We start from the raw sequence: 23,643 nt of genomic DNA, 5'->3' as shown, positions 1-23,643 counted from the left end.
TGTCTGACACTATGCCACATTTTTTAAATATATGAAATGGGAACAAACACACTGTTGTAGTAAATATATGTAAATACTCTAAATCCTGGTTGTAAACAGATTCTATTATGACATGATTTAAGTATATATTTTGCAACGTGTTACTTAAGTTAAGATAGACATTACTTCTTTTAAATCCATTCCATGTAAAAGGTTTAACTCATGAGGTTCAATTTTCATTCAAATCTCCTTTAGCCACTATTAACCTATTTACATTTTCTAAAAGCACAAGAGCTTTCACAGCATACTGTTAGCATCCTCCAGCAAGAGTAACATTAAATTTTCAAAAAGTAAACATTTCATTCACATCACAAAAAAAAGCCAAATCAGAAACAGCTATTTCACAGCACTTATTAGACTTACAAAGTTTTTATGGTTTCAATTATTACAAGTTAGAAAGAAGGAAAGAGGAGGGGGGGAGGGAGGGGAGGAGGGAGGGAGGGAAGGAGGGAGAAAGGAACCCCATGCTATGTTCACAAACTAACACAGCTGTAGGAACTTGAAAACACTGTAAATTTTACTTCTCTGAATATGGCTTCTTTGGAATGAACAGAAAGTACCAGAATTAGCTCCTTTTGTTATTTTTATATGTTTCATTCCTAAGATAAAAAATTATAATCCCAACTGTATTGAAAATATATAGCCAATAAAGAATCTGAACATAGCATTTTACTTTTATACTTAACATGGAAATTTTAGTTAGAAACTTTTTTGAAAACCACTTTTCAAATATATACTCTCAAATACAACTTAATAAAATCTCAAACTGGTCAAAGGTATGAAAACCCAAAGTGCAAACCACATGCACTACTTGGAAATACTAAAACAACTCATTTTTCATTTTTTGATTTACCCCATTTACTTCTTCAGAAATCAAAAACATCGCCATCATCATCACCACCATCAATATCATCAAATGACCAATCCCAGTCTTTAAATGCCAAATCAAGCAATCTGAAATAGGAGGTTTGCAAATTTATACACTAATACCCTTGCAAAACAGCAGTTTAATATGCTATGATCTAGACATTACACTTCAAATGTGCTGTAAGTAAGCATTTTAACTTTCCCTTCATTGATAACAGCATAATTAAAATCAAGATGGATTCACACAGGGAAATCTTTCTCTTTATACACGAATACATATAATCATGTTGGCCAGGTACACTTTCCAGAATACCAGAGAACAGAGGACAGAGATAATATTTAGGGATAAGACACAATCTTCTTCCCACTGGGTCCCAGTGAAGATGTAATAACCATCCTGATGCCCAGTTTGATTTAAGAACTATAAAAGTTCAACATTCCCTTCACAAAAGTGTCCAGACTGTCAGCTCGTATCTTCCCAGAACATAACTATAAATCCCAGTCTGAAAGGAGAGTCATACTAAGAACATAGCTTTCTCAATTCCAGCAGGACTCTACCTGCTCAGTGGGCCACCAAAAGTTCCGCCTTCCATGAAAAACCACAGACAAGGGAAAAACCACAGGTAGATAAGCAGCATTAGCAACTGATCTTGGCCAAATAAATTGGACTTAGAGCAGAGTATATATGGTCTTTCCTTTCAAATCCAATCCTCTAGTAATACAGTCATTTTCATTTTAAAAAATAGGAGTAATTTTTTTATGTGTTGTGTGTTTTAATTTTAATCATTGTTTTTAAACCATGGAATCAGAAGGTGAGATTTGGTCAGCAACTCAATGCCACTATCATTCCCAGTTACTGTGTAGATCATTGACCCTTATAATTCTACTTTCTCTCTCTTCCATTGTTGTGAAGAAATAACAAGACATCACAGATATGTCTCACTGCAAATTATTACATTTTGGTCTCAACTGGTGCCTTTGATACTGTTTGGAATTCTTTTATTTGTACCTTGGGGATCCCTGTCTAGTGGCTTCCAGATTTAGCTACTCATAGAGATCCCCTGGAATGCCTGTTAAAAATTGATCCTCCAGTTTCATTCTGGACTTACTGAATCAGCATTCCTGAGGATGGGGCGGGGGATCTTTCTGTCTGACCACCTCCCTGGGTGATTCTTGGTGACATCAGCCTTTCCCTGGTCCAGGGAATGGTCTCTGTGGACTCCTGGTGGTCCACTCTAGAATGACTGTTTTCAATTACTTCCACTCTTATAAGTTCCCATTAAAAACAGGAGTAATTTTTAAAATTATTTGTAACTGTGATGTTCATGAATACATTTGTGCCAAGGAACTTACCTGGTTCCCAAATCTCATCTGTGATCACTGTGTCAGGGGTTCCTAAAATGTAGTGTATATGATGTATCCAATGCTATACATAACGCACACTCCCAGGCCTCACCCCAAAAGAGTCTGATATACTTAAACAGGGGGCGGCAGGCGGGAAGGTATTTGTATTTTAAAATAAAAAACCTGAGATGAATTCTGATGTAGCTGCTTGGCTTTGAGAATCACTGAAAGAATAGGTTGATGGATGATTACCTTAATTTAAAAGTAAAAGAAAAACAACTCAAATTACTCTATTTCAAACTGTGCTAAATACAGAATATTTGACTAAACATACAAATTCGGATATAATTATTTATCCACTTAACACACATCAGCCTAGTACACACTCACTTTCTTAGGCTTACATAGAAAGTACCTTTTAGCTATGGTGTCAACTCTACTACTTGGGAGACTGAGATCAGCAGGCCTTCCTGGGTGTCCAAGCCCCAGTTTTAGCACACTTTATGAAGAATCTGCATATCCTTCCAAAACCTTCGAAGCATGTGTGTGTGCCCACATCACAATCTTCAAATTTTAAAAATCTTATCACTGGACTGTGAGTGTAATGCACGCCAGACTTCCCTAAAACCTCTCCCTCATCCCTTCCAGTCGTTTAATTCTTGTCATTTCAATTTGAGAAATCTTTCTTCAACTTGGTTCCTTCTCCCCATTTTCACTGTCAGTACTTCAGTTCAGGATCTCATTAAGTATAACAAACCAATCTCTTGTTGAAAGACTTCTGTTAGAACAAAATCAAAACTCCTATAGCACAGTGAACACGCTCCTTTTCATTCTGGCTCAGAGCTTTCTCTCCAGTGTCACCTTCTACCACTTCATGTCAATACCCTCTCCCCACCCTAACCCAATACAACATTACAAACACATAAGTAATTCTGACAACCAGGGCCTTGGTACATAACATCTTGCCTAAAATTGTCTTTTCCCTTATTTCTTTGCCTAGGAAATTACTGATCCTCCATTTTTTGGAGAACTTTCTTGATGCTTTAATAGCAGAATTCTCCATGCTTTCCTTTGTTCCCCCATAACATTGTTAAACAGTACTGTAATTATCTGCTTGATTGTCTGTCTCCTTCATTAATTGATCAATGGGTATACCCTTCAGGCTGCTGAAACTTATCGCCAAAGACTGCATCAGAAGGGGAGCATTTAACTTTTGAGTTACCAGCAGCACATGAGCACACCCGTTTCTTTACATCTCACCAATACTAAGTTTCGTAATCCTTACCAGTTTGGCAGATAAAAATGGTTTTACAATATAGTTTTAATTTAATTTTAATTTCTTTGCTTCATAATCAGGTTGATCATTTTTTCGTATTTATGGTAATGCTTGCATGTTCCACACTAATTTTTATGCTGGGAAGAGTCAATCTTTTTATTAATGATTTATATAAGAACTATATGCACAAAGATACTAACCCATCTTCCTCATATATATGGTAAAATATGTGCTGTTTTTAAAATTTACAAGGCTTTAATTTTTGGTTAGTTAATCTTTGACTTTATTTTCTTTCTTTGCTTTTATTCTTAGGAAATTCTTCTCCAATCCAAGGTCAGATACATATTCACCTATTCTACTTCATTTATGGATTTATTTTTGACACTTTAACTTGTATATAACATTATTATTTACTTTCTAATATTTAGAACTGGAAAAGAATAAAGATGAGATAATGATAAAATAATAGCTTCTCCTATCCTTAAGTTAACTGTGTTGACAACACTTTGTTTTTTAAAACTGGATAAATGAGTATTTGTTGCATTTCTGCTTTATATTTTTCTACATGGCTTAAATATTACGTTAAAAAAAAGATCTTTTAAAGGAGAATAATTAAAAAGAAATGCCCTCAGCAGGGACCAGTATTTTGGGTCTTTAATTGGAACAAATTAGGATCTCTCCAAACTGTCATCAAAAGTCAGCATTTTACTCACAAATTTCTTACTTTCTAGCAGAGTATTTTATTCAAAATTACCAAGAAAACATTCCTCTGGAATACCATTTCTACGTATTACATTTTATAGACTGTCAATTCATTAACATCTACTTGAATCACTGTGAGGCAGGGGAGTATTACAGCTGAGAATGCAGGACCTGGATTATGCTACCTGGGTCTGAACTCACAGCTGTGCTTCTTACTAGCTATGTGACCTTGGCACACAATGTTCCTGTGCCTTAATTTCCTCATCTGCTAAATAGAGACATGAATAGCTAAACCACTGGGTGGTTATGAGGATAAATAAGTTAGTACAGTTAAAGCGCTCAGAGGAGTGCCTGGCATTTTATAATATGCCCTCAAAAATGCTTTTATATAATAATAGCTAACACTTACTTAATTATTCCTTTAAAACACTTCATTACAGAAAAAGGGAAGCAGAGTTAAGAGGAGAATCAAAACCAAGAATGTCACAGAAGCTAAAGGAAAAAATGTAATGATGCAGTTGTTAACAAAGAAAGACACTAAGGCAAAATTAAAAAATAAAAAAAAGAAAGATTAGGTGACTATTTATGGGTACTATGTTTTAGTGTGTATAGAAATACATATATTTGATGATGCCTAATAAACCCAAGCATTTGTTCTAAGAAAGACACTATGTGAACTAATTCAACTAAAGCTAGATAAACTAGTGCTAAGACTAAAACTAAATAAACACAAATGAAGAGCCAGATATTAAATTACTGGTGATACACACCAGAAATTCTGTTTCTAGGTTTTCTTGGACAATTCTTTAAAGCTCTACCCATTTGTCTACAGAAGTATGTTATAAATGAGTAGGATAATAAAGGTCACCCACAGTCCAATGCTCGAGCCTCCTCTAGAACCAAGCTCCTCCACTTTAGATTGCACACACACTGACACACTGAGGAGCACTGCCCCTCAACCATTCTGCCAAGCAGTCACCTGAGTCAGGTGTAAACCTGTGGACACAGGGCAATCACTGTTCCAGAGCAAGCCAATTCTTCCAGTTTTGGAAACCTGATTGCTTGATAATTTTTTCCTGCTGAGTTTAAAATGTGCCTCTCTGCTTAGTTCTTCCGAGGAAAAATCCTTTAAATCTTCATTGTTACTGATGATCGCCTGTCCTTTCAAATCATTTCCTCAGAAGACCAAAATATCTAGTTCCTTCACTTGCCACATGTGTAAACATCTTCAAATGTTCAAATGACCCACTACTTCCTCCATAATTCTCTTCTAAATAACCTCTAATTTGTGTATGCTACTCTTAAAATGTGACAACCAAAATGGAATGCAAACTGTAGGGTTATTCATATGAGGACAGACACAGATACAATTTTATGAGTTAATGAAGCAATGGAGGCACAGATGTTAAAAGCCATGGAAGTAATGTTACAGAGGCATAATAAAATACCAAATCATATTTCAAATGTGCCTATCTTTACATTTAAAACTTCAAAAAGCATATTAGGTTAAAAAATTTCAAACCAATTCCCTATACATTTTACAGTCAGTTTTGATATTAGTTTTATCTTCATGCATAGTTGTGGAAAAAAATCCCTATTACTTACTGTTGCTATGCAAAATGTATTAAAAAAATCAATGAAGAATGATTCGAAGGGCAGGCCCAGAACTAAAAAAAAAAAAAAAAAGTAACAAAAATCAAAAGTAAATGTGCTTTCAAATAGACCATAATGCTGAATTGGGGGGGGGGGGGGGGCAAGAAAATTATCTGTAAGTGAGCTTGGCAGTTTTGCATTAATTGTTCTACAATATTAATAATATAAAATTTAACTTTTAGATGTCTTGCATAAGGTACATGGAAGGACCTTTGGCATCTCTGAATTCTTTGAGTTTCTTCAGTTGAATTACTCTCATATAATCGCTAATTCTATAGTATTTAATTTTATCATACCTCACACGAAAACTCAAAACATTTTCACTGTTGAAACACTAATTCTACCTTTGTCATTTTAGATTATTTCCTTGAGATATTAGTTTCAAGAAAAGTTTCATATAAGATGTGGTTAGAATGCAAAGATTTCTGGTAATACAGCCAATGCACATTGTTACTCATATACTGAACATCCTATGTTAGGGAACAAAAAGGACACCTGAAATTAGATCCTGGATCTAAGTGTATACTTTACTCTTTAGCTAACCAAATCTTCACGCTCATTTCAATGAATACCAATATGTATTTATAAATACTGCATTAGCTAGTAAGCCATGAAATGGTTATTCTGAATAAAAAATTATTATAATGTAGTTATTTGAAAATGGCCCCACCAAAATGTTTTTGTGCAATAATAATCATCTCTAAACTTACTCCATATTTCCAACACCACTTCAATTGCAAGAAATGCCCATGATACCCATTAATTAACATTTGAATTTTTAAAGCTTATCTACATTGCTCTTTAAATCCTAGACAAGGTATTATTTTAAACTTACAGATTTGAATTAAGACTTAAGATTTCAGTCCTGACCTCAAGTCATCTAACATAAGAGGTTTAAGAGGCTTGCAATATTGGAAAACAATGCGTGTACCTGACACTTAAAGGCCTGTGTGTGCATCCTATCTACTATAATCAATTAAGTCAATGTGCTTATAAAATCCTAAAATATTGTAATTATATATATAAACATGACAAAATGAGCCCTTTATATATTTTTGGTTGATTTTTATATATGTGTGTGATTGAGTAAGTAAATTTCTATTAGGGAGGAGGTCATAGCTCAAAAGGGTAGAGCTCATGCTTAACATGAACAAGGTCCTGGGTTCAATCCCCCATACCTCCTCTTAAAAAAGTAAATAAATAAATAAACATAATTACCTCCCTCCCCCCCCCACACACAAAAAAACCCTAAAATAAATAAATTAAACTACTTTAAAAAAAAAATTTCTATTACATCCATCTGTATCAATGAACGAGACATGAACACTGAAATAGTTTCAAACATCTGGTATTCCAGAGATCATGAAAATACCAAGCAAAGGACAACTGTAGCTAGGAAAGTTTGTAATTTGAGCATAAGTAGCAAAATATTTTTAAAAACACTTTAATTTTTAACGTTTGCATTTATTACCTTGGTTTGTTCGGGGCAAGCTGTCGACTTGGCCGTCTAATAGACTGGTTTTGTTGTATCTTCATTGAAGTTCTAGGAGAGGACCGTGCAAAAGGGTCTGGAGCTGGAGGCTTTTTAGGTATTTTTTTCACTAGCCGACTAACCCACTTTTGCTGCTCTTCTGTAGAATTTGCTAATAACAATAGGTTCTTTGCCGATGAAATATCATAATACACTATAAAGAAATATTTGAAAAAAATTAGTATGTTTAAAATGATCTGAACATAAATCATACTGATGGAGCAGGTAATTTACTATTTACCTTTGCAAGGTGCTATAATTTCCTCCTTTTTATCCATGTGATCTTTATGACATTTAATATGGCAGCGACGGCACTCTAAAGCAGGAGGAGGTTTAAACATATGCCATAATGGCTTCATACATGCCTCACAGTTGGTTGGGAAATGATAGAGAGTGGGAATAAATTCATGTCCTTTGTGGCAAATGTAATTTGACTTTTCTCCCACTGGCTCCACTGGAAATTCTTGTTCCTTCTTACTTTCTCCTTCATTGGCATACAAAATCTAGAAACACCAAAAAGAACAATCAACGATTTTCAAACATAAGTTATTTTGTATGTAATAATTCTTATAGTATAAATGAAATTAGCCTAGTGGTGGGGGGACGCGGGTAAGGACAGACTGGGAGTTCGAGATTTATAGATACTGACAGGTATATATAGAATAGATGAACAAGTTTATACTGTATAGCACATGAAAATATAGTCAAGATCTTGTAGTAGCTCATGGTGAAAAAGAATATGAAAACGAATATATGTACATTCATTTATGACCGAAAAACTATGCTGTACACCAAAAACTGGCACAACATTGTAAACTGACTATAACTCAATTTAAAAAAAAAAATGAACTAAACCAAAATTAATCACACAGTGCCTAACATTTTAACACAGAAGTAAATAATAGATATGGGGAAATTCTGGCAAATAATTAAACCAATAATGTATCTTAAAAAAAAAAGGAATTAGCCTAAGCTATTCAATGAGAAGAAAATGCATCTGGCATTCAAAATGTTAGTAGGTCCTAATCAAGAGCACATATGAGAAAAGTCATTAGTCACTTTGGTTCACATTTCAAAAGAACTGATCCTGTTCAAACAGAGCTTCCTTATTTTCTCCATGCTATCTTCCTCTGTTTTAGCAATTTTATCACAATAGGCCAGCATAAGGTAAATCTGTACTTGACGAGGGTCAAAAAGTTTTTCTGGGCAGGAGTGTTCAAAATAAAACTGAAGAGATACAGCAATTTTATGAATGGGTATTTTATGATTCTCAAAACAGAACTGGGAGATAACTGCAAATACAGCTTTAATTGAAAAGATTTGTATTTGGAGAATTGAGGAAGAAAGAAAAGAGGAAAGGATGTTTAATTCACTCCAAATAAACAGTATAAGCATCCAGAAGATAAGCAGCCAACTTCCCCACAGTACACCAAACACAATGGCTTTTACGCAGAAGGAATCCAATAACTAATTGTTGGTTTGACTGATTTTAAAATGGAAGTAATAATGGGAAGAATTTGGCTTCACTTTAAAATTGGAAGTAAAAGGGATACTGGGTGCAATATTTAACTTTACAAAGCAACTTTTTTAACTTTCTAGAGAGTTAAGCATAAAACCAAAGTTCATGCTTAAAAAACGTTATAACCAATCTTGAGCAAAAGGATAGCAAAGGCTAGAAATATGATATAAACACACTACAGACTTTAATTTAACAAGTAAAACGTGGAGAAGAATTAAGATGCATTCAAACAGGAAAGTCGCAAAAGAACGAACCATTTTACATGGGACTAAAATTGAAAGATAATCTTAAAAAGGCCCAAGAATAAAGAAATTTGTTATGTCATGTCATGCTGAGACTATATAAAGGTGAAAAAAACAACAAAGCAAACCAATCGCAAGACAAACTGTGTTTACCTGGAATATCCTTGGAATTTCTTTAGCATCTGCTCTATATACATCTGTCTGTGTAACTGGTCGTACATGAAATAATTTGCTATAAAAGATTTTTAAGAAAGGAATAAAATATTACAAAGGATCAAATTATATTAGTTACCCTATACTTACGTCAGAAATTAAAATTGACTACTTTGGCCCTTGTTAGAAAGTCAGAGAATATCTTGCTCTATAAATTTAATCACTTCTTGAGATTTTGAGGAATTTCCAGTAAGTCAGAAATTTTCTAATTAGTTTCAGAAACCAACACAGTGAAGACCCATGAAATAAAGATATTTTAGCCAACTCTATATCCCAGACTTTCATCTGTATTAAGCAAATGTAAGAAAATGTAATGATCGTATAGGAGATACTGTATGTACAGTATGGGAGCATACTACGTGAGTATATCCATATACCATATGACTAATAAATTACACTAATTTGACAAAAAGGTCACAGTGCTACCTTACACTTTAAAAGATGAAGTTCCTAAATATTCTAATAAAAATACTTACTCTATATCTAAAACCATGTAAGGATTAGATTGTTCTTTATCTTGTTCACTGTCATAGAAAAGGATCTTCTTACTACTTACAATCACATACTGTTAAAAAGAGGGAGGAAAGGAATTAAGCAATGATTAAAGTTAATATATATCTTATTTCCTTTGAAAATAAAGTCTATATTAGCAATAAAAATCATTTAAAATACTTAAATACCTAAAAAGTTATCTTAATGTATTTGTAAAAAACTCTTCCTCAAAATAACAGTAAATTTTGTTTGTATGTATTTTACTTTTTTTGGAGGTGCTGGGGATTGAACCAGGACCTTGTGTATGCTAAGCATGCATTCTACCACTGAGCTATACTCTCCACTCCCATATATATTTTAAATAAGCAAACTGGGGAAGAAATAAAATTCAAGCATTTTTTGGACTGATTTAGCTTCAGGATCCAATGGCATAGAGCCTTGTTGCTATAGCTTGAATAAGAGGTTCCAGAGAAATCCCCCCTCTTTCCACCATGAGGACAGAGCAAGAAGTCTGCAACCTGGAAGGCCTTCACCAGAACCCCAACAAGCTGGCACCGTGATCTTGGACTTTTAGCCTCCAGAACTGTGAGAAATAAATTTCTGTTGTTCATAAGTTACTCAGTCTGTGGCATTTTGTTACGGCAACCTAAAGACCCTTATCCAAAAAGTAAACATCATAATACCACTAATCATAGTAACAGGAAAAGAAGTAAGTGGGTCTTTCCATTAGAGCCAAAGTTGTTTTCCCACTGAAACAGCAAAGGCACCAAGATCAACAGGCTTCTATTTTCCTAACAACAAAACCTGCTTTATTATTAATAACATGTTAATGATGAAAGTTTGTTTTTTTTTTTTTACAAAGATACATAAAATTATGTCATGCCAAATCAGAAAGTACAAACAAGTTTTACGTGCTTAAAAGTTCTAGTTATACATATATATCTACCTTATAATTACAAAAGTGATATGGCTGTAGTTAAGCCAAAAGCAAAACCATTTTCAGAAGTACCAATTACCTTTTTAACCCATCCAAATTTCTTAGTGTTGTTTCGCACAGGCAATGAAAGCCAACCTTCTAGTCTTGATTCTATGAATAAGCACAAGATATGAGGATAAATATAGTAAGGTTCCTTAAAAAAGAGGAATTTAATAAAAATTTAATATTAAAGTCACAAAACAAATATGCCCTTCAGAATTTATCATTGTACACATTATCTAAAATATAGTAATAATGCAGAATCAAGCAAGTTATGCAATGCAAACAAAATCCAAGTTATATCACATTGGAAATACATATTCTGTAGTTTACAAAGTCAAATGCCCCATTGATTAAATTCATGCATTTGCAAAATTCTGCAGAAAAGTTGCAAAGAAGAGAAGCAGCTCTCTATTCTCATTTGCACACCTGTGTTAGAATCCTTTATTTTTCCCTTTGGAAGAAGGTCTAACTACAGATACAGTGCACATCTTCTTTGAAGAGGAAACATTGCAAGTGAGTACTTATGTGTTCAGAGAAAATATACTTTTAGAATGGCTATAATAAAACAAAATAAAATTGTATAAATTGCAGATCAAATCTGGCTAATAAGCAGCAATATAACCAAAAGATTCCTAAATTCCAAAATATTAGAAGCCATAAAATTCTAGTTCAACAGAGGAAACTCAATCCTTAGAATTTGTTCTAGTGGTATTTGATCAGTATATTTTTATGAAGTAATTAAGTGAAATAGCATTTTAGAAGTTATTCTAATAAAAAAAGTAGTTATCACTTATTTAACATACGCTATGTGTCTGAACAGAGCTAGATGCTTTACATGAGCTTTCTTTAATCTTCACAGCAACCCCACAGAAAGCTCACACAGGGACAGGTCTCTGACTCCAGGGCCTATACTCTCACATCAGTAACCTTCCAGACTCTATGAACAGAAATGCTGTCATTAAAAACAGACTCATACTCAAACTGTCTGGACACGGTCCTAAACCAGTTTAAGGGACTAATCAGATGACCTCTAACAATATGGGTATGAGTGAAGTAATTTTATTGCTAAGCTCTAAAACAACTTAAATACAATCACTTATGATTTATACCTGGGATTTATACTGATCTATAACTGGGAAATGTGACAACAGTGTAAATAAATAGTTACTTTGAATTCAACCAATAGACTAAATTTTACTTTACATTCAACTGCTTATACACCAATTTCCTGTAGCATATACCTTAAACTTTTTTTCGTACTCACAGTAACTTTGTGTTAAACCTAATAATTTTATGGGTCTTCCATCTGGTTTTTTTCATTTAAACTATAAGTCCTTTCAGGACAAGGATCAAGTACTTTTTTTTTAAGCTTAGCACAATGTTGACTAGGTAAGCACTCAGTGAGAACCTAAACACATCCTCTAAAACAGTCTACGTGCTTTTTCTGTCACTCTTTACATGAAACTTTAGAAAGAATTTCTTCTTGGTTAAAAATGGGCGAGACAAGCAGTGAAATCATACATTCTTAAATGATATAAAGTACCGCTCCATTTTTCTTGTAAGTTGACAAAATAAATCAATTGCAATAGCAGTGCCATGTGAAACAAAATACCTTAAAAATCAAATTCTTTGTTCATGCAGCAGTTTCTTTTTAACTGGGACTTGTTATCTGAGCAACTTGTTAGAGTTAGTGAATATTAGTTAATATTACAAAAATTTTTCCAAAGGACTGAAATTAAGGGTAGTGGGAAAAAACCCCAGAGGTGGAAAGATTTTCAGACTATCACCTGTACCATTAGGTTCCGCTGAAATAGGTAAATAATGCACAGATTCTTCTTCTGAGTCAGAATCAGAGTCAAGAAGCATATGAGAACTGGAAGGCTTAGTGGCAATATTGAGAGAAGTAGAGGAACGTTGGTAGGTGAATGACATGGATTCCATAGTGTGTGACTGAGTGATATGAACTGAACACCCAACATAAAAGGAAGTAAGAATGCAGAAAGAAGTTAAGAAAAAATAAATGAAAGCTTAAAAAGAGAGATGCCTATAATATACAGAGCTAATTTAAATAACTAAATATGTAGAAGTTATTTTTGCATTTTTATGAAAACTTTCATGAAAAAATCAATAAATAAAGTAAGTTTAAACTTGTCATTTGAATCTCTACTCTAAGGAGTAGGTTTCCCTTAAAGAAATGACAAACATTTTTCCTCAAGAGCAAAGTCAGTCACAGGGCTTAAAATAATCAACTGATTTATATTTTAGACAAAAGACCTTTAATAAACATCAACATAAGGGCTGAAAATAAATCTGTACCTGGGAACCCATCATCTGCTTCAGCATCCCCTGGTCCACTGCCTATACTGGAACTATCCAGACCAATATGCAAGGCTTGGAGCTGGGACCGCAGCTGCTCAATGTCACTGTCTTTACTGTCCAGGGTCATCTGCAGTTCAATTCGAATCTGGCTCTCTTCAGCTATTTGCTACAACAAATTGAATTATGTTAAATTAACTGGATGCCATACATCTCAATTTTGTTTCTTAGTTCAGTAATACGGTAGTCCCTCCCTTATCCAAGGTTTCACTTTCCACAGTTTCAGTTATCCGAGGTCAACCGTAGTCTGAAAATATTAAATGGAAAATTCTAGAAATAAATAATTCATAACTTTTAAATTGCACGTCATTCTGAGTAGTGTGATGAAAGCTCACGTTGCCCAGTTCTGACCCGTCTAGGATGTTAATCATCCCTTTGTCCAGCTTTTCCACATTGTATATGCTACCCACCCCTCGGCACAGGAAAAACGTAGTAAGTATAGGGTTCAGTATTATCCGTGGTTTCAGGCATCCACTGGGGGTCCTGGAACATATCTCCCTTGGATAAGGAAAGGTTACTATAATTATTAATAGAAACTTTCATAATCAATAAAATACATAGAGACATGAAAATGATTCTACTTCTTTAAAAAGAAGTCTTTAACCTAGAGTCCAAAAAGTATTCTTACAGCCTGCATTTCATTCAGTTCTTTCTGATACTTGATCATCTGCTGCGTCAGCTTCTCACGTTCAGATTTAAGCTCCATATGTAGCTTTCTATTCTCCTTCTCTTTTCTCCGCACATCTGTGTCACTACCACGTTTGACAGGTTCTTTCCGATTCATGATCTCAGCCAACTTATTCACAGCCTTAAAGACATAAAAATAAGTACGTAAATAAATAAAATTAATTATGTTGATGGTTTCTTGATAACTCACCAACAGCAAGTTATAAAACCTCCTTCCCTACACACAGTGCCACAAAGAAACATTTTCTATGTTAAAAAATACACCTTCTTCACTACTCATTATTCTTTTCCAACCAATACTCTTAGCTTTTAGTTCTCAGTTTTTCTGAGAACTGTAATTTAAAACATTTACAGGTTCACTCTAATGTCACTTGCTACCACTATGCATGTGTAGTTACAAGAGACTTTTACTAGGTAGATCTTTTATCCTAGAAGAAGAGAGCTTTACACTGGTATCACCTTAATAAAATGCAACATGTCCAACCACAAAGCAGAGCATCTTGGACCCACAAGTATTCACTCTGTGTATAAAGTCATGAGGGCTGAAAGAGAGATGGTCAGTAATCACAGGTGCCTTTTCAGAGTGATCCTTTTTCAGGCCCTCAGCAAATGGTCATTCTCTAGTCTCTTAAAAGCAGAAAAACTTACCACATTATAATAAAAAATGAGGAAAGAATGTGATTCCATATGAAAAAATTAAGAACTTCAATAAACACTGAACTCAACAGTGTTAATCAAATTTAGCTTCTCCCCACCCAGTAAAGCTCAGATAATTCTATCTGATTAATACTGACAAATACTGATGCAATCCGTGACTGCTACAGCCAACCTGTAACACTACAAATGTAAAAGAGGTAAACTGAAAAAAAGTTCAAAATCATATTCAGAGCTTATATTATACACACTTGAGTTTTGAGTGTTCTCTCTGTTAACAGCTGCTTCTCAAATTGTGCTTTAATAGCTGCTGCACTTATTTCTTCATCCTTCAACCTTGACAGTTCTGAAACACAGAAAAATATAAAAATTATACTGAGTTCAGCAACTGACAAGCACTAGTACATTGAAAATAAACTTCATTCTTTGTTAATACATACGCTCTTGGGCATCTTTCAATTTGTTATTTAACTCTTCTTTCTCATTTGCAAGATTGGCAACATCACTAGTTAGTGTCCTATTAGTTTCTTCAAGCTAGGAAATGAAAGTGGAAAAATAATCATATCCTAATTTACAGATTTTTAGGTTATAAAGCAATTATTCAAAATGAAAATATCCTAGAACGTTAAGAATCCTGTTTTCCTAAGTACATCTACCTTTATACTTCTCACATTTGTGCTACCTTCCCAAACTTCACCCTTGATGAAAATTTTGCTAACCTAACAGGCTTACTTCATATGCACCCCAGAAAGCCAAAAACACTGCCCTTCTCTCACAAATCCTTAGCAGTATTTTAAATGAGAAAAACATTTAATAAACTAAAAAAGGCAAATACTATAACAAAGCTCTGTGTTCCATCATGCAGAATAAACAAATTTTAAAACTGTAATTTTCTTTCAGAACATTTCACACAGAAAATAAAATTTTACTAAGAAAGTTGACATTCTCTGGTATTCTCTCCAAATTCTATTCCTCTTTGTCCTTCCTGAAGGAAATTTTATTGTGAATTATGTGTTCATCCTTCCCATCCATGACTGTGTACTTTTATTATACACACATGAAACAATACAATGCAGTTTTATGTGATTTTAAACTTCTCATAAACAGCATCATATTGTATTCATCTTTCTGTAGTTGCTTTCACTCAACATTATATTAAGAAGTAAACTGCTGATATATATAAAGACCCAACTGACTCATTTTAATTGACAGTTTTATCTTCTATTACATTTCATTTATCCATTCATTCATCTATTAATATAACATTTGAATTTTTGCTATTACAAACATTTATGCTGCTAGGAATAATGTGCCTGAATTTCTCTAGCACATTTATCTTAATGTGGACTTTCTTTGGATTATATGAATATTTAAAATTTACTGAAAATTGCCATACTATTACTATACTATGCCATACTATATTTACACTCCTGACAGTAGAAAATGTCATTTTCTAGACATCCTTCAAACATTTGAAAGTGGTCAGATACTGAATTTTTGCCAATGTGATGGATATGAAATAATATTTCAAAGTTATTCTATCCAACCTTTTCTTAAGAGCAGTGAAGTTAAGCATCTGCTCATATTTTCAGGTTCTCTCTTTTGGCCAATTTTCTTTTGGATTGTTTAACTTTTTTTCTTGTTGAATTGCAGGATTCCACATACATTCTGGGTACTAATCCCTTGTTTAATAAGTATATTACAAATACCTTGCCCTGTAATTTACTTGTTATCATCTGTTATGAGTAAATTTTGGATTCATTCTAATAAAGTTTTTATTTTTCATATTAGGTTCTTAAGATAGCTAGAATTCACTTTTGTATGTGGTAAAAGATACTGAGAATCTAATTTCATTCCTTACCTCATAAAGATACAATTATTCCAAAATTTGTATCCTTTCCCACTGATTTGTATATTGCCACTTCCATCATACACCAGGTTCCTGTATGTGCACAAATCTACTTCTGGACTCCCTACTCATTTCCACTGAACAGGACTAAATATCCCTGTTCTAATACCAAACTTTTTAATTACTGTAGCATTTCAATAGATCTGGATTAACTGACAAGGCAAACTCAACTACGTGATATTTTACTTCTCTTTGAAATTTTTGTTGCAGTTTTTTTTCAACCTACATATGACTATCTTCATGTAGTTTCAAGATTCTTTCAAACTAAGGCTGATTTAACAAGAAAAAAATGATTTAAATTGTTTTCTACTTTTGATATTTTCCTCTCACTATAGTCCTTTAACTATGAATTTACCAACAGATGAAGCCATTATAAGTTCTTTTCTGAGCCTCTCGCTGCCAAACAACACTGAGGTTATTAACTCGGTCAAACACCTGGTACCCTGCACAGACAAGCTTTTCACTTAGATCCATGTTACTTTCCTGCTACTTCTAAGGAAGATTTATGATATAGTAATTTAATTACAACAAAAAAGAACCAAGAATTGTACTTACAGATGCAATTGTAGCATCTTTTTCAGTGAGCTCCTGTTTGTGTCTAGCCATCATCTCCTTGATCTCCAGCTCTTTCATGATCTTCTCTTTTTCCAAATCAGAATACTGCTCTTCAGCAATTGAGCGAGCCAGTTGTTCAGAATCTGCTTTGGTCAAGGTGATCTCCAGCTGAGCAGCCAAGGAATCCCTATATTTCAGAGTTAATATAAAATTTAAATGTTTAATTTTCATTACAGAGTCAATGTTTTTCCTAGTGTACCTCATCAACAAATTTTTATTTGCAGTACAGCAGGCGCTGTTTGAGGAGTAGGGAACATGGCTGTGAACAAAAGAGACAAGGGTTTTGTTCTTACCTTTCATCCTGTAATTCCTGTTTCTTCTGCTGTAATTCTTTACAAAGTTTGGTCTTTTCTTCACATTCTTCTTTAAGTTCCCTAACCTGTGTTTTATAGAGGGTCTACAGAGCAAAATATAATAGAAACAAGTATCATCATAACCATCATCATCATCATCATAACTATTACTTCTGTTTTCAAAACCTATCCAGACAAAAAGCCCAACTGAGCACATACAAATATGTTTATAATATAAGTAATGTTGAGCCCATTAACAAATTAATAGTTTAATGAGCTTTTCTATTTTTGATAATCAATCAATTAACTAATAGAAATTCAGCTAACAAGTTAGGGCCATGATTTTCAATAGGATATCACAGTGAGATTTCTCATTAAATGACAGGCTGGTAGGATGAATGAAGAGGCACAGAAAAATATTACTAATTTAGACAAGAAAATTTTGTTGGCTTAAAATCAGTAAAACAGAAGCGGCAGTTACAACTTTGTATTTTAAAACTCAAAAAGTACAAGTATTAAAATGACAATTTTATTTCTTTCATTATGAAAATATATTCTCCCTTCAAAAATCAATGCTTTTAATAAACTTCATAAGGTATGAGTATGTGCTTAGAACTATTTTTCTAGCAATGATAATGGATTTCTATTAAACTATCCACAGTCTTTTGTCCAGATGTTCTTTTTATGTGTGTTTTACAAAACATTCCATCCAAAATTCTGTATGGGGTTTGCTATAAGAATATATTCTAAAGACAAGAATCAGCCTCCTCTTTCTGAAGCAACAAAATTTTTTAAATTGTACAAATAAAACAATTTTCAAAGTGATGTGTCTGGAACTTACTGAGAAATACTGCTCTGCTTCAAGCTGGTCTTGGAGCTCTTTCATTTGCCCATCTGCATCTTGGCGTTCTCTGTAGGGAGGACATAGAATCAAAGGGCTTTAAATAAGTTATACACCTATTAAGCCAGTAACTCTTGAAATGGGGTCTAGGAAACCCCTGAAAGTACCTGAGACCCTTTTTCAGAATCCATGAAGTCAAATTATCTTTATAATACTAAGAATCATTGCTTTTTGAAAAAACTTTAGTTCTCTCAGTGTATATGGATGTCTCATGGGGCTGCATGACATATGATGCTGTCATCACTCCAACAGCTAATGAAATGTGTGCTCATATGAGCTTGTGTTTTAAAATTTTCTCAGTTTTAATTTCTAACACAAAAAATATCATTAGATATAACTCACATACACAAAAATTCTTTGGAGCCCTTGATAATTTTTAAGAGTATAAAGATGTTCTGAGATCAAATAGTGCTATATTAAACCAATAACACTAAATTACGTATTCTCAGACATTCATTGTGATCAGCCATTTATGCCAACCGAGTAAGAGAATTAGAAGAGCACCTGAAAATGGGTTACCTTAGAATGAGAGAGGAAATGACCAGGAGGGAGCCTGTGGGGAGGTAAGGAGTGTAGGTTTTTATACATAAATGCGAATAGTAACTGCTCAGACTTGAATACTTTGTAAAACTTCACTGAGCTCTACACTCATCATTTGTATACTTTTTAAACATATTTTCATCTTTAATAAAGAAAAAAGAAAAAATAAAACAAAAAATGAGCCTAACAACTCATTTAAGAGGTTGGGCTGAAATAAAGTCTAGGCTTATTTAAAAAAATATTATAGTTATTCCAAGTCAAAGCTAAGGGAGAAAAAAGCAAGTTGGAGAACAATGTAACATACACAACTAAAAACCAAAATAAAATCTATTAAAAACTCAACCCTATATATGTCATATAGATGTATGATAGGCACAGAAGAAGGTGAGGGAGGATAAATAAATTAAGATATGGTACCTTTGGAGGGACTAAATATATCTGCATTCATAAAGGAAAGTTCATAGTCTTTTCTCTTTATTTTTGCAGTGAGAGTATTTCAGTGAGAAAATATTTTACTACTATTTGGATATTCAAAAAATGTATACAGCAAGAAAGACTCAGAGAGATTAAATGATTTAATCACATCATCTTCAGTTTCTATATTACCTAGGACTTTTAACCTTATTTTCACTTAATATAATTTGATTGTTTTGTTTACTCATTGGCCCTTCAACTTCTGGATAAAAAGGAAATTATCACTCAATGTCACTTATCTGTGTTAATTCTGTATTTTATTATTGATGAGTATACTATTAAGGAATGATAATTCTTATTTCTCAGAGCCAAAAATGTGAAAGAAAGGTGATAATGACACATGAAAGATAAGTTTTAAAATTGTCTCATCATCACCAGCTAAGTACACTTGCAGCAAACCCCAGTGTAATTTTAATATTATCTTCTTGAAGAGCTATCATTCATTATATGAAACTTTAAAAACTTAATATTTTTTAGGTATTTAAGAAAACTATTTTTCAGAAAGTAACCATGTAATGTGCACATGGTTACAATGAAATAATACAGACACAGAAGAAACTGCAAGGAAAGGTGGTAGGGTTTTCTACTTTCTAAGTCAGTTAAATGGAGCACTAGAGCATATCCTGAAAAAATAGTTTAACAATTTATATGGTGTTTGCTTAATAGTCAAACATTTCCAAGTATCAGAAATGAAAGAATAAACAAAAAGCACATATGCTTGAAGGACAGTCCTGAGGCGGAATCTTAAGAACACAGAGTGCAAATCCGGGACGTTTTCTTCTGCTCTAACATCAACACTCTATCGCTTAAATCGTAATAGGTGGCAATAGGAAAAAAATTGTTGGGGAAGCAAATAAAATCTTTTTGAAGGACAACAGGGCCACTCAACACATTACTTGTACAGAAAGAGAAAACGTGGTCAAGAAAATAAAATGATAAGAAGAAAATCCCCAGATAAATTAAAGTTAACATAATTTACATGTGGATAGTTATGCACATTAGAATTCTTTGTCTGAAGCAATTAACTTACTTTCGAAGTTCAGCATTCTGTTTTTCCAAACTCATTTTCATTTCCATGAGATGATTATTTTCTTGTTTTAACTGCTTTTCTGACATTTTTAGTGTGTTAACTTGCTGTGTTTGCATCTTCAAGTCATTTTGTGTAAGGCAGCGCTTCTGAGTTTCCTGCTCTATTTTTAATGTCAAGTTTCTAACCTAAAAAATAAAGTGTGTACTTGGTATGTAAGTAAATTTTTTTTATTTTTATCATGAAGCTGGCAGTAAATGTGATGATATAAAACAGATTTTTGCCCTTATGCAGTTAATTCTTTTCACAGTAAAATATTTTTGGGATTTTCCATGATATATTTTTAAAATAAAATACGGTATTTAAAAATTTTTAATTATGATTAATTTGGTATATAATCCAGATTCAGTAAAATTAAAACATTATAGAATATTACTATACAAGAAAACTTAATTATAAAACCATCATTGAGCCTTTATAAATAAACCTAGTTTACTATAATTCATTAAATAGTTTATTATTATTTATTAGTAAACTTCACACTTACATCCTCATTTAGCACATCTTTTTGTTTGAGGAGTTCATTTATTTTCTGCTGTGACTGTTTGAGGTCACAGTCTAATATAGAACATCTTTTCTCAGCCTCCAGCAACAAGTTCTCCACTTTCTGTTTTAAAGTTCTTTCCTCCAAGAGCTTTTTCTCCATTTCTATTGACAGAAAAATGGACATAATTATGGTTTTGCAAACAAAAGAAGTATAGCAAATACATGACACATTGCTAATAAAAATTGTAGTAAATGATGCTACCTTAAAAACAATTTTTAGAATTTCAAATTTAATATTTTTAGCACTATTCGTAATTAATTAATGTACTTGAGATGTCAACAATTTCATGTTTGAAAATTAGGTGTTTCATTTGCAGGGTATAAAAATCTACCACATTCTGCAATATTACATCCATTCTAATGAAAGTAAAGTAATTTTGCCTTTATATATGGTTCTAAAAGACACCTTATTACATACATATTTCTTTTATTTTTCTGCTACTCTGTGCCTCTCAGTTTTACTCTTCTTACCTAAAAACATTCCAGGTAGATCCTATGCCCTCTTTCCATGTTAGCATATTACTATGCAGAGGATGAAAATGATGCTTTAGGGAGTTGGCAAAAAACCAGGACTCTGGAATCAAACCCTGGCTCTGACACTTCCTAATTATTTGACTAGGAACTTAATTAACTGCTCTGAGGCTCAGTTTCCTTATCTCTAGAATGGTGATAGTAGTACATACACCCATAGGGATTTTGCAAAGATTTTGAGTTAACACAGGTGTGGTACTTAAATGCTGCCTGGCATATGGCAAGCACTTCATAAGTGCTCACTACTTAAGGAAAATTTTCAATTACCTAACAAAATGTTCACAATATTTTTTAAAAGAAAAAAAGCAAAACAGTATAGAAAATTGAGAAAACACACAAAATACCCTGATTAGCAGGACTGTGATTAGTTTTACTTACTCTTTTACACTTTCCTATATTTTCTAAATTATTTGCAACAAATTTTAATTTGTTTTATTAATCAGAAAAGGGTTTTAAAAGCTTTTTTCAATTTCAAAGTGAAAAGCAAAGTTTATGTCTAATGTCAAGTGATTTCATATGAACTGTAAGTTACCACAGTTAAAGGATTACCTTTTGATACACTGATTAGAAAATCTATTCAAATTCAATTACGTTTTCCTTCATACCTAACACTCAGCATCTAATTATCATTTATTATATAGTTATACTAGGTAAAAATTAAACCTATGAATTTTCAGTTTTTAATGAAGTGTCTTCAAAAGTGTGAAAAAATGAAACCATTCTTCACACACTACTAAAAATAGCCCAAATTTCTAAGCACTTTTCATGTATCATTGCATTTGGTTTACACAACAACCTAATACAGTAATTGTCCCTTTACAAGACTCAAGGTACAAAAAGGTTAAGTAACTAGACATGGTCAAATAACTAGTAATTCACTGGTAAGTCACATTCTTAATCAAAGGAGGCAATAATACACAATGGAAAGACCAAAGGTGTTATATCAGACTTGAATACTGCCTATAAAATTTAAGTTTTGTGTAGTCATGCAAAATATGAAAGTCATCTACATCTTATGTTAGTGTTGTAAAAAGGAATTTGAAAAAATAATAGCTATTACTATGTTGAATTGGTTTATCTTCATCAGTTCAGAGAATATCCTATAAACAAATGAACTAATTTTAAAAAATAATCAACCAAATGTGAGCATCAATGGTTATTGCCTCACGGGGGGAAAAAATAAATTAAATAAACAAACAAACAAACAAATAAATAAATAAACAAAAGCTTCCCTAACAGTTTTTAAAAACATTTTTCAAAATCAGAGTTGAATACAGAATTAATTCTTAATAAAAATGCTGCTGAGAACCCACTTATGAAAATGCATACCTTTCATGGCTTCTGACTTAGCCTCTTCAATGGATTCATAAATCTTATTTTTATCTGCCAGCCGTGCTTTTGTAGCCTTATGTTCCGCTTCTTCCTGTTCTAAGCTCTGCTGTATAACTTTGAGTTGGTATGTCATATCTATTTCCATGTTGTTCTTCTCCTATTAAAGATTTTAAATGGTAGCTATCAACAGAAAAGACTGGCTCAAAATTTCAAAACTTACAAAGGTTTTTTTTACAAGCTTACTGATAATGTTCAGTATGTTCCCTCCACTCTTCATTCAAACTTCTTGTAAAAGTAATCTACGTACTCTACCTGTTCGCTCCCCACTGTACCCATCTCCCACACCTCCACTCTGTTGTGAGATCCTTGTTGAGATTGCTTGATCTAAATAAAGTGACCAATGATATCTAAGTATCAAATTCAACAGACATTTTTCAGTCTTTATCTCGTCTGAACTCACTGCTATACTTAAAACTACTTCCTCGACACACCCTGAACCCACTTGGCTCTCCCCATCCTGCTCTCATCCATTTTGTCTAGTGTGAAGTTTTCTCCCAGCTGCCCTTTAAAGGCTAGTGTTCTCTGGAGGTAGTGTTCCTTAGCCATATGCTTCTCCTCTTCCTGTATCATTATTTCTCAAACTTTTAAAACATACCTAATTTCTCTTTGTTCTGTCTTAAAACAAAAAACAAAAAGCAAAAACAACCCCCCAAAAAACAAAAAAACAGCAAAACCCTTAGGACCCTCCACTATTCACCCTTATTTTCCACAAAGGGGACTTGTTTCAAGTTGAGAATCTTTAACAGAAGTCAGTCTATTTTCTGCATACCCCCAAAGATTT

At 33.2% G+C, this 23,643-nt stretch overlaps 1 protein-coding gene across 4 annotated transcripts in view; it reads right to left on the bottom strand.

Moving 5' to 3' along the window:
- Nucleotides 1-23,643, bottom strand: part of ROCK2 (Rho associated coiled-coil containing protein kinase 2) — a 123,889-nt gene that overhangs the window by 3,801 nt on the left and 96,445 nt on the right. Inside the window, exons 18-34 of one of the 4 annotated variants that reach the window (XM_064494729.1) lie at nucleotides 22,800-22,959; nucleotides 20,881-21,041; nucleotides 20,337-20,521; nucleotides 18,233-18,302; nucleotides 17,392-17,495; nucleotides 17,039-17,225; nucleotides 15,015-15,108; nucleotides 14,826-14,920; nucleotides 13,862-14,041; nucleotides 13,174-13,342; nucleotides 12,645-12,821; nucleotides 10,895-10,965; nucleotides 9,863-9,951; nucleotides 9,327-9,405; nucleotides 7,654-7,915; nucleotides 7,353-7,566; nucleotides 5,834-5,895 (exon numbers count right to left, since the gene is read on the bottom strand). In XM_064494729.1, the coding sequence (XP_064350799.1) occupies nucleotides 5,862-5,895; nucleotides 7,353-7,566; nucleotides 7,654-7,915; nucleotides 9,327-9,405; nucleotides 9,863-9,951; nucleotides 10,895-10,965; nucleotides 12,645-12,821; nucleotides 13,174-13,342; nucleotides 13,862-14,041; nucleotides 14,826-14,920; nucleotides 15,015-15,108; nucleotides 17,039-17,225; nucleotides 17,392-17,495; nucleotides 18,233-18,302; nucleotides 20,337-20,521; nucleotides 20,881-21,041; nucleotides 22,800-22,959 (2,331 nt within the window). In that variant the 3' untranslated portion in view covers nucleotides 5,834-5,861. Of the gene's footprint in view, nucleotides 1-892; nucleotides 994-5,833; nucleotides 5,896-7,352; nucleotides 7,567-7,653; nucleotides 7,916-9,326; nucleotides 9,406-9,862; nucleotides 9,952-10,894; nucleotides 10,966-12,644; nucleotides 12,822-13,173; nucleotides 13,343-13,861; nucleotides 14,042-14,825; nucleotides 14,921-15,014; nucleotides 15,109-17,038; nucleotides 17,226-17,391; nucleotides 17,496-18,232; nucleotides 18,303-20,336; nucleotides 20,522-20,880; nucleotides 21,042-22,799; nucleotides 22,960-23,643 lie in introns of all 4 variants that reach the window. The other 3 variants (XM_031466579.2, XM_064494730.1, XM_031466582.2) reach the window with 3 other exon arrangements.

Source organism: Camelus dromedarius, chromosome 15 (assembly GCF_036321535.1).
Source record: "Camelus dromedarius isolate mCamDro1 chromosome 15, mCamDro1.pat, whole genome shotgun sequence".
Classification (NCBI taxonomy): domain Eukaryota; kingdom Metazoa; phylum Chordata; class Mammalia; order Artiodactyla; family Camelidae; genus Camelus; species Camelus dromedarius.
The sequence above is the reverse complement of the archived record's forward strand: the minus strand, read 5'-3'. Positions and strand labels throughout refer to the sequence as shown.